The sequence below is a fragment of the Bison bison genome, unplaced genomic scaffold (genome assembly GCF_000754665.1).
Source record: "Bison bison bison isolate TAMUID 2011002044 unplaced genomic scaffold, Bison_UMD1.0 scf7180017864338, whole genome shotgun sequence".
NCBI classification, from domain to species: Eukaryota; Metazoa; Chordata; class Mammalia; order Artiodactyla; family Bovidae; genus Bison; species Bison bison.
In genome coordinates, this window is record NW_011494910.1 from 5,500,190 (window position 1) to 5,516,031 (window position 15,842).

Below are 15,842 nucleotides of genomic sequence, written 5' to 3' on the forward strand. Positions count from 1 at the left end.
TCTTGCTGTAAATATTTCATGAACAGGACACGTAACATTTTGATATTCCAAGTTCAATGAAGTACTTTTAAGAAGTGATTCTTTGGTCTCCCATCATCTCTCAATTATATTGTCCCCATAATATTGAACACAAATCTGATTTATGAATCAAGAATTTTAAAAATACTTGATAAAATAAACAGAATTGAATTAATAAGGAGAAATCTGAATACATGTACATATTTCAGATTTACAACTGCATTTAGTCAATGTTTTATCCACAACAAGGATACACCACTTTTCCTTCCTGACAAGTTGTTCGAAATGTATGTTGTGGTGTCATTCGACGATAACCATGTTGGCACATAAATACAATATTATCCTCTGTTTTAGAGTAAAGTTTTGTATCATGTTTCCATCTTAACTGTATGTGATGATTTTTCATTGTTTCTTCTGAAATTACACATGCCTCTAAAAAGAAAATAAACATGAACCTTTGAGTAATATGCAAATATTTTCTTCAGAATTTTAGGGTTTCAAGAACTTTGGTCCATGAATTCTTCCTCAAATCTTTCCAAACCAATATACTGAAAATGTATAGTGTAGGTATCATCATATTAACAAAATTAATATTATAACAATGAGATACTTTGTTTAGTGTAATAATTAAACGTTATAATGAAAAATTCATAATGTCAGTTATCATATGAAGAGCTTTCATAAAGGAGCCATTGTTACTTGAATATGAAATTTTCTAACTTTATTTCTATATACAGATATTAATACTTGGTGGTGAAGCATGCAACAGAATCAGTTCAGTTCAATTCAGTCGCTCAGTAGTGTCTGACTCTTTACAACCCCATGAACCACGGCACACCAGGCCTCCCTGTCCATCACAAACTCCCGGAGTTCACTGAGATTCACGTCCATGGAGTCAGTGATGCCATCCAGCCATCTCATCCTCTGTCGTCCCCTTCTCCTCCTGCCCCCAATCCCTCCCAGAACCAGAGTCTTTTCCAATGAGTCAACTCTTCGCATGAGGTGGCCAAAGTGCTGGAGTTTCAGCTTTAGCATCATTCCTTCCAAAGAAATCCCAGGGATGATCTCCCTCAGAATGGACTGGTTGGATCTCCTTGCAGTCCAAGGGACTCTCAAGAGTCTTCTCCAACACCACAGTTCAAAAGCATCAATTCTTCAGCGCTCAGCCTTCTTCACAGTCCAACTCTCACATCCATACATGACCACAGGAAAAACCATAGCCTTGACCAGATGGACCTTTGTTGGCAAGTAATGTCTCTGCTTGGAATATGCTGTCTAGGTTGAACATAACTTTCCTCCCAAGGAGTAAGCGTCTTTTAATTTCATGGCTGCAGTCACCATTTGCAGTGATTTTTGAGCCCCCCAAAATAAAGTCTGACACTGTTTCCACTGTTTCCCCATCTATTTCCCATGAAGTTATGGGACCGGATGGCATGATCTTCGTTTTCTGAATGTTGAGCTTTAAGACAAACTTTTTCACTCTCCACTTTGACTTTCATCAAGAGGCTTTTTACTTCCTCTTCACTTTCTGCCATAAGGGTGGTGTCATCTGCATATCTGAGGTTATTGATATTTCTCCAGGCAATCTTGATTCCAGCTTATTCTTCTTCCAGCCCAGCATTTCTCATGATGTACTCTGCATATAAGTTAAATAAGCAGGGTGACAATATACAGCCTTGACGTACTCCTTTTCCTATTTGGAACCAGTCTGTTGTTCCATGTCCAGTTCAAACTGTTGCTTCCTGACCTGAATACAAATTTCTCAAGAGGCGATGGTTGTTATTTAATCCATAAAAATCATATTAAAAACAGTTAAACATCATGCTGAGTATAAGGATTATCCCAGGATCCAAGAGAAGTTTAAAGCATTTACCTAAGCATTTTGGTGGTTCTGACCACTCTCCATTCTGACATACTACGTTTCTGTTTCCCCGAAGTTCGTAGTAGAGCTGACACCAGTACTCAACAATCATTCCTGGAGGATATACTGATTTCAGGAGTGAGGTAATGTCTCCATTTTCTATTGTTGGAGGAGGCCTACATTTTCCTTAAGAGTTTAAAAAATAATGGTGTTTGCTTTATTCAAAGACAACCCCTAAAGTTTTAAATAAATAAAATAAAAATGCAGCCAAATATGTCATATTAAAACTTATGATTTCTGATGACAGAAATGATTTGTAGGAGGAATTTTAATCACTTAATCAGAAATACACATTTTAAGACCCTATTTTACCACCATGGAAGCACATATAGTACTTTAACAAATATGTCTGCTTTGCAGTGTCCTAATGTTCAACATGTTTTCTTTCAGAGTATATGCTGGAAAGATGGATAGCTAAGATAAAAAAAGTTACCCTTTTATACAACATGTTGCAGTGCCTGTGAAAAGAAATTTTTTGGCTTCCATTTCTGGACAAGATGAGGTAAAAATATTTGTGCTTATAGCATCTGCTAAGTATTCCTTCTGCCAAATAAAGGTTCTGAACATATTATAAAAACCAAAACAGGAGACTGTGAAACACGTAGTAAGTCAATCTGCTTAGGGACCTTTGGATTCAAAGAGTTATACTCAAGAGAGTCTTTTGGGTTTTCATCTTGCCTTCTATGTATCCTGAATGGGCCACTGAGACAGCAACCCAGAAATAACACAAGTTCAGAAAGAAAAGTTTCAAGAAGCAGTTGATCTCTTTAGGAAAAGGCCCAGAAAAGAGTAGCTAAGACACAGTTTTCACAATACTGACTTATTCTAGTAGTATACACGAAGTGTGCACACTAAGTCCTTGTGTGCACCAGGACCCAGAGACCCCACAGAAACTAAGCCAGAATTGTATCTGACTGTCTCCTGCAGAAGTACAGGTGAGCAGTGCACTGCTACAGGAGCAGGGGCTCTGGGTGCTGTAGACCTGGGTTTGCATAAGCTTTCTTGGAGGAGGCTGCAATTAACCCCACCACAGAGCTGTCAGAACTTACACAGGACTGCAGAAATAGACTTTTAGAGGGTACAAACAAAACCTTGTGCACAACAGACCCAAGAGATAGAAGCAGTGATCCCACAAGAGACTGAACCAGATTTGCCTGTCAGTGTCCAGGAGTCTTCAGCAGAGGCATGGGTTAGCAGTGGCCTGCTGCAGGTTTTGGGGCATTGAGTGCAGCAGTGTATGCATAAGACCTTTTGAAGAAGGTCACCAGTATCTTTCTTATCTCCACCATAGTTTGGCCACAGGACAAAAACAGAGAGGGAACACGGTCCCACCTATCAACAGAAAATTTGTGGAAAGATTTACTGAGCATGACTCCTTCCATCAGACCAAGACCCAGTTTCCCCCTGAGTTAGTCTCTCTCATCAGGAAGCTTCCGTAAGCCTCTTATCCTCATCCATCAGAGGGCAGACAGAATGAAAGCCACAATCTCAGAAAGCTAACCAATCTGATCGCATGGACAATGGCCTTGTATAACTCCAAGAAACTCTGAGCCATGCTGTATAGGGCCACTCAAGATGGACGGGTCATGGTGGAGAGTTTTGACAAAATGCAGTCCACTGGAGAAGAGAATGGCAAACCACTTCAGTATTCTTGCCTTGAGAAGCCCATGAACATAATGAAAAGGCAAAAAGATAGGACACAGAAAGATGAACTCCTCAGGTGTGGTGGTGCCCAAAATGTAGGAGATCAGTGGAGAAATAATTCCAGAAAGAATGAAGAGACAGAGAAAAAGCAAAAACAACACCCAATTGTGGGTGTGACTGGTGATGGAAGTAAAGTCTGATGCTGTAAAGAACACTATTGCATAGGGACCTGGAATGTTAGGTCCATGAATCAAGGCAAATTGGAAGTGGCCAAACAGGAGACTGCAAGAATGAACATCGGCATTTTAAAAACCAGCAAACTAAAATGGACTGGAATGGGTGAATTTAACTCAGATGACCAGTATATCTACTACTGTGAGCAAGAATCCCTAAGAAGAAATGGAGTAGCCATGTTAGTCAAGAAAACAGTCTAAAATGCAGTGCTTGCATGCAATCTCAGAAATGACAAAATGATTGCTATTCATTTCCAAAGCAAACCATTAACTATCACCATAATCCAGGTCTATGCCCTAAACAGTAATGCTGAAGAAGTTGAAGTGGAATGGTTTTCTGAAGACGAACAAAATCTTCTAGAACTGACACCCCAAAAGATGTCCTTTTCATTATAGGGGACTTAAAAGCAAAATTGGGAAGTCAAGAGATAACTGGAGTAACAGGCAAATTTGGCGTTATAGTACAAAATGAAGCAGGGCAAAGGGTAACAGAGTTTTGCCAAGAGAACACACTGGTCATAGAAAGCACCCTCTTCCAACAACACAAGTGAAAACTCTACACATGGACATCACCAAATGGTTAATACCAAAATCAGATTGATTATATTCTTTGCAGCCAAAGATGGAGAAGCTCTATACAGTCAGCAAAAACATGACTGGGAGCTGACTGTGACTCAGGTCATGAACTCTTTGTTGCCAAATTCATACTTAAATTGAAGAAAGATGTGAAAAACCACTAGACCATTCAGGCATGACCTAAATCAAATCCCTTATGATTATAGAGTGAAAGTGACAAATAGATTCAAGAGATTAGATCTGATAAGACAAAATGCTTGAACAACTATGGACAGAGTTTCCTGGGAGGCAGGGATCAAAACCATCCCCAATAAAAATAAATTTAAAAAGGTAAAATGGTTGCCTCTGTAGCCCTTACAAATAGTTTATAAAAGAAAAGACTCTAAAGGTAAAAGAGAAAAGTAAAGAGAAAACCATTTGAATGGATAGTTCCAAAGAACAGCAAGGAGAGATAAGAAAGCCTTCCTCAGTGTTTAGTGCAAAGAAATAGAGGAAAACAATAGATTGGGAAAGATTAGAGATATCTTCAAGAAACTTAGAGATATCTTCAAGAAACTTAGAGATACCAAGGACAGTTCATACAAAGATGGGCAATATAAAGGACAAAAATGGTATGGATCCAACAGAAGTGAGAGATATTAAAAAGAAGTGGCAAGAATACACAGAAGAACTATACAAAAAAGATCTTCATGACCCAGATAACCACATTTGTGTGATCACTCACCTAGAGCCAGACATTCTAGAATACAAAGTCAAGTGGGCCTTAGGAAGCATCACTGCGAACAAAGCTAGTGGAGGTGAAGGAATTCCATTTGAGCTATTTCAAATCCTAAAAGATGATGCTCTTTAAGTACTGCACTCAATATGCCAACAAATTTTGAAAATATGGCAGTGACCACAGGACTGGAAAATGTTAGTTTTCATTCCAATACCAAATAATGTTCAAACTACCATACAATTACATTCATCTCACACATCAGTAAAGTAATGCTTAAGTTTCTCCAAGCTAGGTAGGCTTCAACAGCACGTGACCCACGAAATTCCTGATGTTCAAGCTGGATTCAGAGAAGGCAGAGGAACCAGAGATCAAATTGCCAACATTCGTTGTATCATCAAAAATGCAAGAGAGTTCCACAAAATAATCTACTTCTGCTTTATTGACTACGCCAAAGCCTTTGACTCTGTGGATCACAATGTGCTGTGGAAATAAATAGATGGCCATTCTGAAGGAGATCAGCCCTGGGATTTCTTTGGAAGGAATGATGCTAAAGCTGAAACTCCAGTACTTTGGCCACCTCATGTGAAGAGTTGACTCATTGGAAAAGACTCTGATGCTGGGAGGGATTGGGGGCAGGAGGAGAAGGGGACGACAGAGGATGAGATGGCTGGATGGCATTGCTGACTCGATGGACGTGAGTCTGAGTGAACTCTGGGAGTTGGTGATGGACAGGGAGGCCTGGACTGCTGTGATTCATGGGGTCACAAAGAGTCGGACACGACTGAGTGACTGAACTGAACTGAACACCTTACCTGCCTCCTGAGAAATCTGTATGCAGGTCAAGAAGCCACAGTTAGAATCAGACATGGAAGAACAAACTGCTTCCAAATCAGGAAAGGAGTATATCAAGGATGTATACTGTCAGCCTGCTTACTTAACTTATAGGCAGAGTACATCATGCTAAATTCCAAGCTGGATGAAGGACAACCTGGAATCAAGATTGTCAGGAGAAATATCAACAAACTCAGATATGCAGATAATACCACCCTTATGGCAGAAAGTGAAGAAGAATTAAAGAGTCTCCTGATGAAAGTGAAAGAGGAGAGTAAAAAAGTTGGCTTAAAAATCAACATTTAGAGAACAAAGGTCATGGCATCCGGTACCATCACTTCATAGCAAATAGATGGTAAAAAATGGAAACAGTGACAGACTTTACTTTGGGGGGCTCCAAAATCACTGTAGATGGTGAATGAAGCCATGAAATTAAAAGACACTTGCTCCTTAGAAAAAAGTTATGACCTACCTAGACAGCATATTAAAGAGCAGAGATATTACTTTGCCAACAAATTTCTGTCTAGTGAAAGCTATAGTTTTTCCAGTTGTCATGTATGGATATGAGAGTTGGACTATAAAGAAAGCTGAGCATCAATAAATCGATGCTTTTGAACTGTGGTGTTGGAGAAGACTCTTGAGAGTCCCTTGGAATGTAAGGAGATCAAACCAGTCAGTCCTAAAGGGAATCAGTCCTGAATATTCATTGGAAGGACTGATGCTGAAGCTGGAACTCCAATACTTTGGCCACCTGATGCAAAGGACTGACTCTTTGGAAAAGACCCTGATGCTGAGAAAGATTGAAAGCAGAAGGATAAGGGGTTGACAGAGGATTAGATGGTAGGATGGCATCACTGACTTGATGGACATGAGTTTAGTTAAACTTTGGGAGTTGGTGATGGACAGGGAAGCCTGGTGTGGTGCAGTCCATGGGGTTGCAAAGAGTCAGAAACAACTGAGCAACCGAACTGAACTGATTTAGTCTAGAAACACATGATGGCAGAAACCAATTCTTTCCATGCTTTGATCTACAGGGTTCAAGTAAGCAGCCCAGATTTCCACCCACATAATAAGGGAATAAGAAACCTCTGCCTTTTCTCCTGGTGTCAGAGAAGGCCAGGTGGGACTTGCAACCTATGTGGCAGTAATGGAGGCCTGATTAATGAAGGAGTCCAATAATATCCTTAGTCTCAAGATATAAAAGCTCAAGTGTCCAAATACAGTTGAATATCATTTATCAAACCAAAGACCAGGTAAACCTCAAAAGAGAAAAAACAATCAACAGAAGACAACACTGAGATGACACAGATATTGAAATCATTGGATGATGGTTTTTAAAAATCTAGTCCAATTGATAGAACTAGAAAGATTATTATAAAACCACATGGTTCAGCAATATATTGCAGATGGCAGAAGGATCAATAAGTTTAATATTAACTAACTTTGAAAATAGACTGAAAAGAAAATGGACATAGCTTCAAGGACCTGTGGGAAGATAGCAAAGAACTGTTGACCATGAAGTTGAAAATAAAGAATAAGAGATAAAAAAAAAAATAATGGCTGATTCCCTGTGCAATCATTTTCTGATGGCCTAAATGGAAAGGAAATCCAAAAGAATGGGGATATGTGTATGTATATGTTTAGCTGATTCACTTTGATGTGCAGTGAAACTGACACTATATTGTATAGGAAATATACTCCAAAATTATTTTTTTCAATAATGGCTGAAAATTTCTCAAATAGGGCATATGACTTAGCAATTAACCAAAAACAACTACATATTAAAACTGCTCAGTGAATTCCAAATGGGATGGAGCCAAAGAACTTAATGTCAAGATACATCATAATCAGTACCTGTTGTGTTGTTCAGTCATTCAATTGTTTCTGACTGTTTGCAACCCCACGGATTGTAGCAAGCCAGGCTTCCCTGTCCTTCATTTACCCCGGGAGTTTGCTCAAAGTCATGTCCATTCTGTCGATCACGCCATCCAACCATCTCATCCTCTGATGTCCCTTCTCCTGCCCTTAAACTTTTCCAACATCAGGGTCTAATCCAGTGAGTCAGCTCTTCTCATCAGGTGGCCAAAATACTGGAGCTTCAACTTTACCATTAGTCTTTCCAATGAATATTCAGGACTGATTTCTTTTAGGATTGACTGGCTTGATCTCCTTTCAGGATAAGGGACTCTCAAGAGTCTTCTCCAGCACCACAGTTCAAAAAAATCAGTTCTTTGGTACTCAGCCTTCTTTGTGGTCAAACATTCATATCCATACATGACTGCTTGAAAAACCATATCATTGACAATAAGAACCTTTGTTAGGAAAGTGATGTCTCTGTTTCTTAACATGCTTTTGAGGTTTTCATAGCTTTTCTTGCAAGGACCAAGTGTCTTTTAATTTCATGGCTGCAATCACCATCCACAGTGATTGTGAAGCTGAAAGAATGAAATCTGTCACTTTTTCCAAGTACTTCCCTTCTTGGGAATTGGTGAGTATTGACCTTTTCCACTCCTGTGACCACTTCTAGGTTTCCAAAATTTGCTGACGTAATGAGTGTAGCACTTTAGTAGCATCACCTTGTAGGATTTGAAATAGCTCTGCTGGGACTCAGCTAGTAACCTACCTTTAAATATCATACATAGTTATAGCTGCCCACATCTATGTCATATTTTGTGATCAGGCCCCAGCTGCTTATTCCATGTCTCTAAGTGGAATTTCTTGGGCTGTTAAATGTAATTATGGTATATTTTACACACTTATTCTTCAGAAAACAACTGAGTATCTTAATGTTTAAGACAGGAAATGTCCCATGATTCCAACTGCTCAAATCTAGTTAACAGTCATACAATATACGTGTTAGATTACATATTAAGACCACAAAAGAACTGGATTTTCAGCACCATTTTTTTTTTTGCAACTAAAAATTATTCCAGAAAAGCTACTTCATCCTAATTTAGTATCAATATATTTTGTTCTTAATATATTCTCTAAATTTGGTGGACAGGGTGAGTAAGATACTCTACCTTTGCACTGAGGTGGTTTTGTCCAAGTTCCATTTAAACATACCACATGTATCTCCCCAAAGAGGTCATAATTCCCGATGCATTCATAATGTGCTTTCTCACCACTTTGATATCTAGACTTCTGATTGTGTATAATAGCATTTTCCACTTGAGGTGGATTCACCCAGGAAACATCTGACTAGAAAGATAAAAAAGTATCTCTAATATAATGATTATCATGAACAGCAAGGAGGAAATAGAATGTCAAATATATTCCATGGTTGTTTTGATTCAACAGTTAATCTATCATGAAAGACTGCTAATTGTCATCAGTTTATATGTAAAGTTAAGGCAAAGGAAATAAAGCAATATTTTTCAGCATGAATTAAACTTCTGTATCTTAAATCTCTCCCCTATACTTCACTAGAAAAGTGATAAACAGTTTTCAGGGCACTGAAGAAAAAGAGTTTTCCTGGAAATCTCTTTTTGAGGTTAGTAAAATAAAAATTATAAAGTATATAAATTCAAAATGAACTTATAAATCATAAGGAAAACATAATAAAATATCACTTGACATCAAAATTTGGTTAACATTCCTCCTGTTTATGAAATGTAACTTTAGGGCCTTTCAGAAAATAAACACATCAGGTTCTTCTTTAGAGACTCGATGAAGAATTAAACACTCTGAAGAATACCATAGTTGCAGGGAGAAAATGATTAATTAAAGATCTGAACAGAAGATCTGGAAAAATAATAGAAAAATAAAGTGTAAATTAAAAAAAATATAAATATATATACTTTAATGATATTTTGGGGCAAATGCTAAGGACACCACCATCAATGATGTGCATTCCTCAGTGTGATTCAGGGGATGCAGGGGCTGTAACTACAAGAGGCTGTAGCCATGGGTCCTAAACTGAAATATACACAGAATTCCTTGGGAATCATCAAGATATTGTCAGAGTTTCAGCCCCAGAGGTTTAGATTCAACAAGTCTCAGTGAGCCTGTGAATCTGCTTGCATATCTAACAGTTTACAGAATGTGCTGAGAATGCTCTGTCACGACTGTGCTTTGAGAACTATTGGGCTACAACACCAAACACTGGGAACACAAGTCCATCTCTTTCTATGTTGAGGCACAAACTGCTTTTGACCTGGTCTAAAAGTAATCTATGTCCATTTAATGATAGTGGAGGCAATTTTCTACATTATATTGCTTCAGACACTTACATAAATTTTAAAATTTTACCAAAGTACCTCTATATGCTGGCCTTCCTATCCATTTGCTCTTAATACACTGTATAGTATTAGATCCATCCAACTGATAATATGATAGACACCTAAAAACCACTTGTTCTTCTGACCTATAGAAATCCTTCTCCTGATCTATGAGTACAGCATCATCAAAGGTGGGCAAGTTAACACGATTTGTGCCTGAAAGAGAAAAGAATATGCATTTGTTTAGTATATCTTTAAAGATTCATAGCCACCACTGATTATATTCTAGAAAATAAAGTTACATATCAAACCAATGAATATTTAAAGCATTTCTCTTGTACCTAGAGACAAGTGTCAGAAAGCTTGATTTAGTCACATTGACTATATTATCAAAAATACAACATGGGAATGGTGACATTCTAAGAGGTAGAGCTGCATACTTCTCAAATTTAAATTCTCTTCTCCCATGACAGCCCATCTAAGTTATGAATGTTTCTATTTTTGCCTTTATAAAAATATGTTACCTTGAATTATGTTAAATGTCTTAGAAAATTGCATATTACAAAGAAATGGTTGATAAATTAACAGCAAATTGGGTAGTGATAAGAGCAAAGTTCAGCCATAGTACAGGAACAGAGACCTGAAATCTGTGATGTATATCAGAGGATGCTCAAACTTCACCTTAAATGATGTGAAACTAAGACAATTTAGCTGGTGTTATCAAATTGCCAACCTCCATTGGATCACAGAAAAAGCAAGGGAATTCCAGATAAACATCTATTTCTGCTTCATTGACTATGCTAAAGCCCTTGATTGTGTGGATCACAACAAACTGTAGAAAATTCTTGAAGAGATGGGAGTATCAGACCACCTTACCTTCCTCTGAGAAAACTCTATGTGGGTGAAGAAGTATCAGTTAGATCTGTACATGGACAATTGACTGGGTCAAAATTGGAATAAGAGTACTTTACGGGTGTATATTGTCATCCTGCTTATTTAACTTATATGCAGAGTACATCATGCAAAATACCTGGCTGGATGAAGCTCAAGGTGGCATCAAGATTGCCAGGAGAAATACCAATAACCTCAGCTATGCCTCAGACGACACCACCTTAAGGGCAGAAAGTAAAGAGGAACTAAAGGGGCTCTTGGTGAAGGTGAAAGAAGAGATTGAAAATGCTGGCTTAGAACTCAACATTCAAAAAATGGAGATCATGGCACCTGGTCCCATCACTGCATGGCAAATAGATGGGGAAAAAATGAAAACAGTGACAGACTTCATTTTCTTGGGCTCTAAAATCACTGCTGTTTGTGACTGCAGCCATGAAATTAAACGGTGCTTGCTCCTTGGAAGAAAAGCTATGACAAACCTCTAGAGTGTATTAAAAAGCAGAGCCATCGCTTTGCCAACAAAAGTCCGCCTAGTCAAAGCTATGACTTTTCCAGTAGTCATGGACAAATTTGAGAGTTGGACAATAAAGAAGTCTGAGTGCCAAAGAATTGATACTTTTGAACTGTGGTGCTGGAGAAGAGTCTTGAGAGTCCCTTGCACTTCAAGATCAAGCCAGTCAACCCTAAAAGAAATCGATCCTGAATATTCAGTGGAAGGACTGATGCTGAAGCTGAAGCTCCAAGACTTTGGTCACCCGATGAAAGTGAAAGTGAAAGTGAGTGAAGTCCCTAAGTCGAGTCCAACTCTTTGCGACCCCACGGACTGTAGCTTACGAGGCTCCTCCGTCCATGAGATTTTCCAGGCAAGAGTACTGGAGTGGGTTGCCATTTCCTTCCCCAGAGGATCTTCCCCACCCAGGCATTGAACCTAGGTCTCCCACATTGTAGGCAGATGCTTTATCATTTGAGCCATCAGGGAAGTCACCTGACACAAAAAGCCAACTCATTGGAAAAGACCCTAATGCTGGGAAAGATTGAGGATAGGAGGAGAAGGGGACTGCAAAGGAAGAGATGGTTGAATGGCATCACCAGTTCAATGGACATGAGTTTAAGCAAACTCCAGGAGACAGTGAAGGACAGGGACGCCTGGCTTCCTACAGTCCATGAGGTTGCAAAGAGTCAGAAATGACTGAATACTTAACTGCAACAACAAATCAAACTTTCCCTGGTAGCTCAGATGCTAAAGCGTCTTCGTACAATGCAGGAGACCTGGGTTCGATTCCTGGGTCAGGAAGATCCCCTGGAGATGGAAATGGTGACCCACTCCAGTTTTCTTGCCTGGAGAATTCCATGGCCCGAGGAGCTTGGTAAGCTACAGTCCGTGGGGTCACAAAGAGTCGGACACGACTGAGAGATTTCATTTTATTATTTCTAGGGTTATTAATTCTCTACCAGAATTCAGAACTTTTCATAGATACCTTGTTAAATTCTAGAATTACTGTTTAGTTTCTTATTTGTGCCATTTATGCTTTGAATTAAAAGATATTTGTCAGCTTAAGAATAAAAGGGAAAACACTATACTTATACAATTTTGTGGAGAAGACCATTCCCCTCCTAAACATCTTATAGATGCAGGTCCATCAGTTCCAAACCCTTCATCACATTTGTAAGTAACTTCTTCTCCATATTGGTAACTGTCTTTCTTGTGAGATACAACACCATTCAGAATATAAGGTGGAAGTCCACAAGGAAGTCCTGGGAAGATATAAAAAAAATTATTTCATGTTTTGCTAACTTTGAAATTTAACTTGATGTACTGGGTCAACATATTTGGTAATTTTACTCGAAAATAATAAATGATTATACAGGAACCTCCATGACATGGGAGAAAAGTGCACAAATTTTTCCTAAAATCACCATTCTGGTGTGTGTCCACTTGAGCAAGAACTTGAAACAGAAATTATCAATATATGAAAGAAACCATCAGTGCTGCTCTAACCAATCATGAGTAATAAAAGAAAAACACAATGAGACTCCAAACATCATCTCAGGAAAAGTACTATATACTGTAAGAAATTAAACGGGATTTTAGGGAAGACATATGACATATTTTTGAAACTTTAATTGATAGGAATATAAATAGGTTTACTAATATGAATAGTTAAGTTTAATTTTATTGCACATCCAGTGTTAATACAAAATAATTGCCAGATTGAAAAGTGAAGATCATGGCATCCGGTCCCATCACTTCATGGGAAATAGATGGGGAAACAGTGGAAACAGCGTCAGACTTTATTTTTCTGGGCTCCAAAATCACTGAAAATGGTGACTGCAGCCATGAAATTAAAAGACACTTACTCCTTAGAAGGAAAGTTATGACCAACCTAGATAGCATATTCAAAAGCAGAGATCTTTGCAAACAAAGGTTCGTCTAGTCAAGGCTATGGTTTTTCCTGTGGTCATCTATGGATGTGAGAGTTGGACTGTGAAGAAGGCTGAGTGCCAAAGAATTGATGCTTTTGAACTGTGGTGTTGGAGAAGACTCTTGAGAGTCCCTTGGACTGCAAGGAGATCCAGCCAGTCCATTCGGAAGGAGATCAGCCCTAGGATTTCTTTGGAAGGAATGTTGCTAAAGCTGAAACTCCAGTACTTTGGCCACCTCATGCGAAGAGTTGACCTATTGGAAAAGACTCATGCTGGGAGGGATTGGGGGCAAGAGGAGAAGGGGACGACAGAGGATGAGATGGCTGGATGGCATCACTGACTCTATGGACGTGAGTCTGAGTGAACTCTGGGAGTTGATGATGGACAGGGAGGCCTGGCGTGCTGCGATTCATGGGGTCGCAAAGAGTCAGACACAACCGAGGGACTGATCTGATGTATTTAGAAATAAAGGATCAAATCTCATGACTTTGATGACAATTGATTAGTTTAATGAATGGTAATGAAAATAGATTTTGTTTTGCCTAGTGTCCTCACCTGCACACTGAGGTGGAGAGCTCCACTTTCCCATGTGGCATATTATCACATCATTTCAGATATCTCAAAGCCTTCTTCATAAGCATAACTTAACTTCCTGCCATGTGCTTACAGCCTTTGTTCATGTATTTCTCTCCTTTCTTCTGCACAGCTAGATGAGTTAATGGTTCCATGGTCTATTTGAGGTGGTTGAGAACATCCAATTTTTCTATATGAAGTACAGAGGTCAAAGAGTAAAGTACAAATATAATCTTTAAATTAAACATATTAATACAATCAAATATTACTTTGGATTTTAAAATAAGAATTGAAGAAAAATAATACTTGGAACAAGTTAAAGGTTTTTAAAACTCAAAAATATTAGAAATGTGCAAGCTATTTGTCTCCATAAACACAATGCTGCTACTACTTGTTCAGTATGCCCCTTCATCCTTTTTGAAATGAATTTCTTATTGAAATGTTGGATGTATAACAGTATGTTAGCTTCAAATGGGCTACAAAATGATTTTACTTTTACATACATTATACAATGACTACCAGTATGTCTAGTAGCAATCTGTCCATATCAAATTTATTACAATATTATTGACCATATTCTGTATGCTGTATATTACATCCCGCTGGCTTCTTTATTACATAACTGGAGTTTGTACTTCTAAATCCCCTGTATCTACCTTGCCAACCCCCTCCTCTTTTCTTGCAACAACTCATTAATTTTTTGTATCCATATGAGCCTGTTTTCCTTTGGTTTTGTTTTATTTTTAGATCCCATAAATAAGTGAAATCATGTGGCATTCATCTTTTTCTATCTTACCTACTTCACTTAAAATAATACATCCTAGACACATCCACCAGAGAAGGCAATGGCACCCCATTCCAGTACTCTTATCTGGAAAATCCCATGGATGGAGGAGCCTGGTGGGCTGCAGTCCATGGGGTCATGAAGAGTCTGACATGACTGAGCAACTTCACTTTCACTTTTCACTTTCATGCATTGGAGAAGGAAATTGCAACCCACTCCAGTGTTCTTGCCTGGAGAATCCCAGGGACGGGGGAGCCTGATGAGATGCCGTCTATGGGGTCACACAGAGTCGGACACGACTGAAGCAACTTAGTAGCAGACACATCCATGTTGTTGAAAATGGAAATGTTTCATATTTTATGGCTTGGTTATAGTTCATATTGCATGTATATATATAAAACATCTTTATCTACCTGTCAGTGGACTTTCTAGGTTGCTTCCAAATCCTGGTTATTGTATGCAATGGTGCAATGAACATTGGAGTACATGTATCTTTTTAGATTAGTGTTTTTGGTTCCTTTGAATAAATACCCAGTAGTGGAATTGCTGGATCATACGGTAGTCCTATTTTTATTTTTTAAAGGAAACTCTATCCTCTTTTCCATAGCAACTCTGCCTGTTTACAACCCTACCAACAGTGCACAAATATTCTCTTTTCTTCACATCTTTGACAACACTTGATATTGTCCTTTTCATGGTAGCCATTATGACAGGTGTGAAAGGACATCACACTATGGTTGCAATATGGTTTTCCTGGATACAGTAGTCTTGGGTGCAAGTTTTTTTTACTTTCATCTCTTTGAATATGTTGTGCCAGTCCCTTGTGACCAAAAAAAGATTCTTCAGAAGCTGCTGATACTTGTAAGGGTCTCCTTGTAGGTAACTACTGCCTTTTCTCTTGAAGGAGAAAAGGATGGAAGAGGATGAGATGGTTGGATGGCATCACCAATTCAATGGACATGAACTTCGGCAAACTCTGGGAGATGGTGAGAGACAGGGAAGCCTGTCC

General features: G+C 38.7%; 1 protein-coding gene across 1 annotated transcript in view; it reads right to left on the minus strand.

Annotated features, from left to right (window-relative positions):
- Nucleotides 1–253: 253 nt before the first annotated feature.
- LOC104998845 (complement factor H-like) overlaps nucleotides 254–15,842 on the minus strand; it is a 94,592-nt gene continuing 79,003 nt past the window's right edge. Inside the window, 7 exon segments of the mRNA XM_010854243.1 lie at nucleotides 254–450; nucleotides 1,892–2,074; nucleotides 8,965–9,138; nucleotides 10,201–10,377; nucleotides 12,634–12,807; nucleotides 14,032–14,088; nucleotides 14,091–14,239. Coding sequence (XP_010852545.1) covers nucleotides 254–450; nucleotides 1,892–2,074; nucleotides 8,965–9,138; nucleotides 10,201–10,377; nucleotides 12,634–12,807; nucleotides 14,032–14,088; nucleotides 14,091–14,239 — 1,111 coding nt within the window.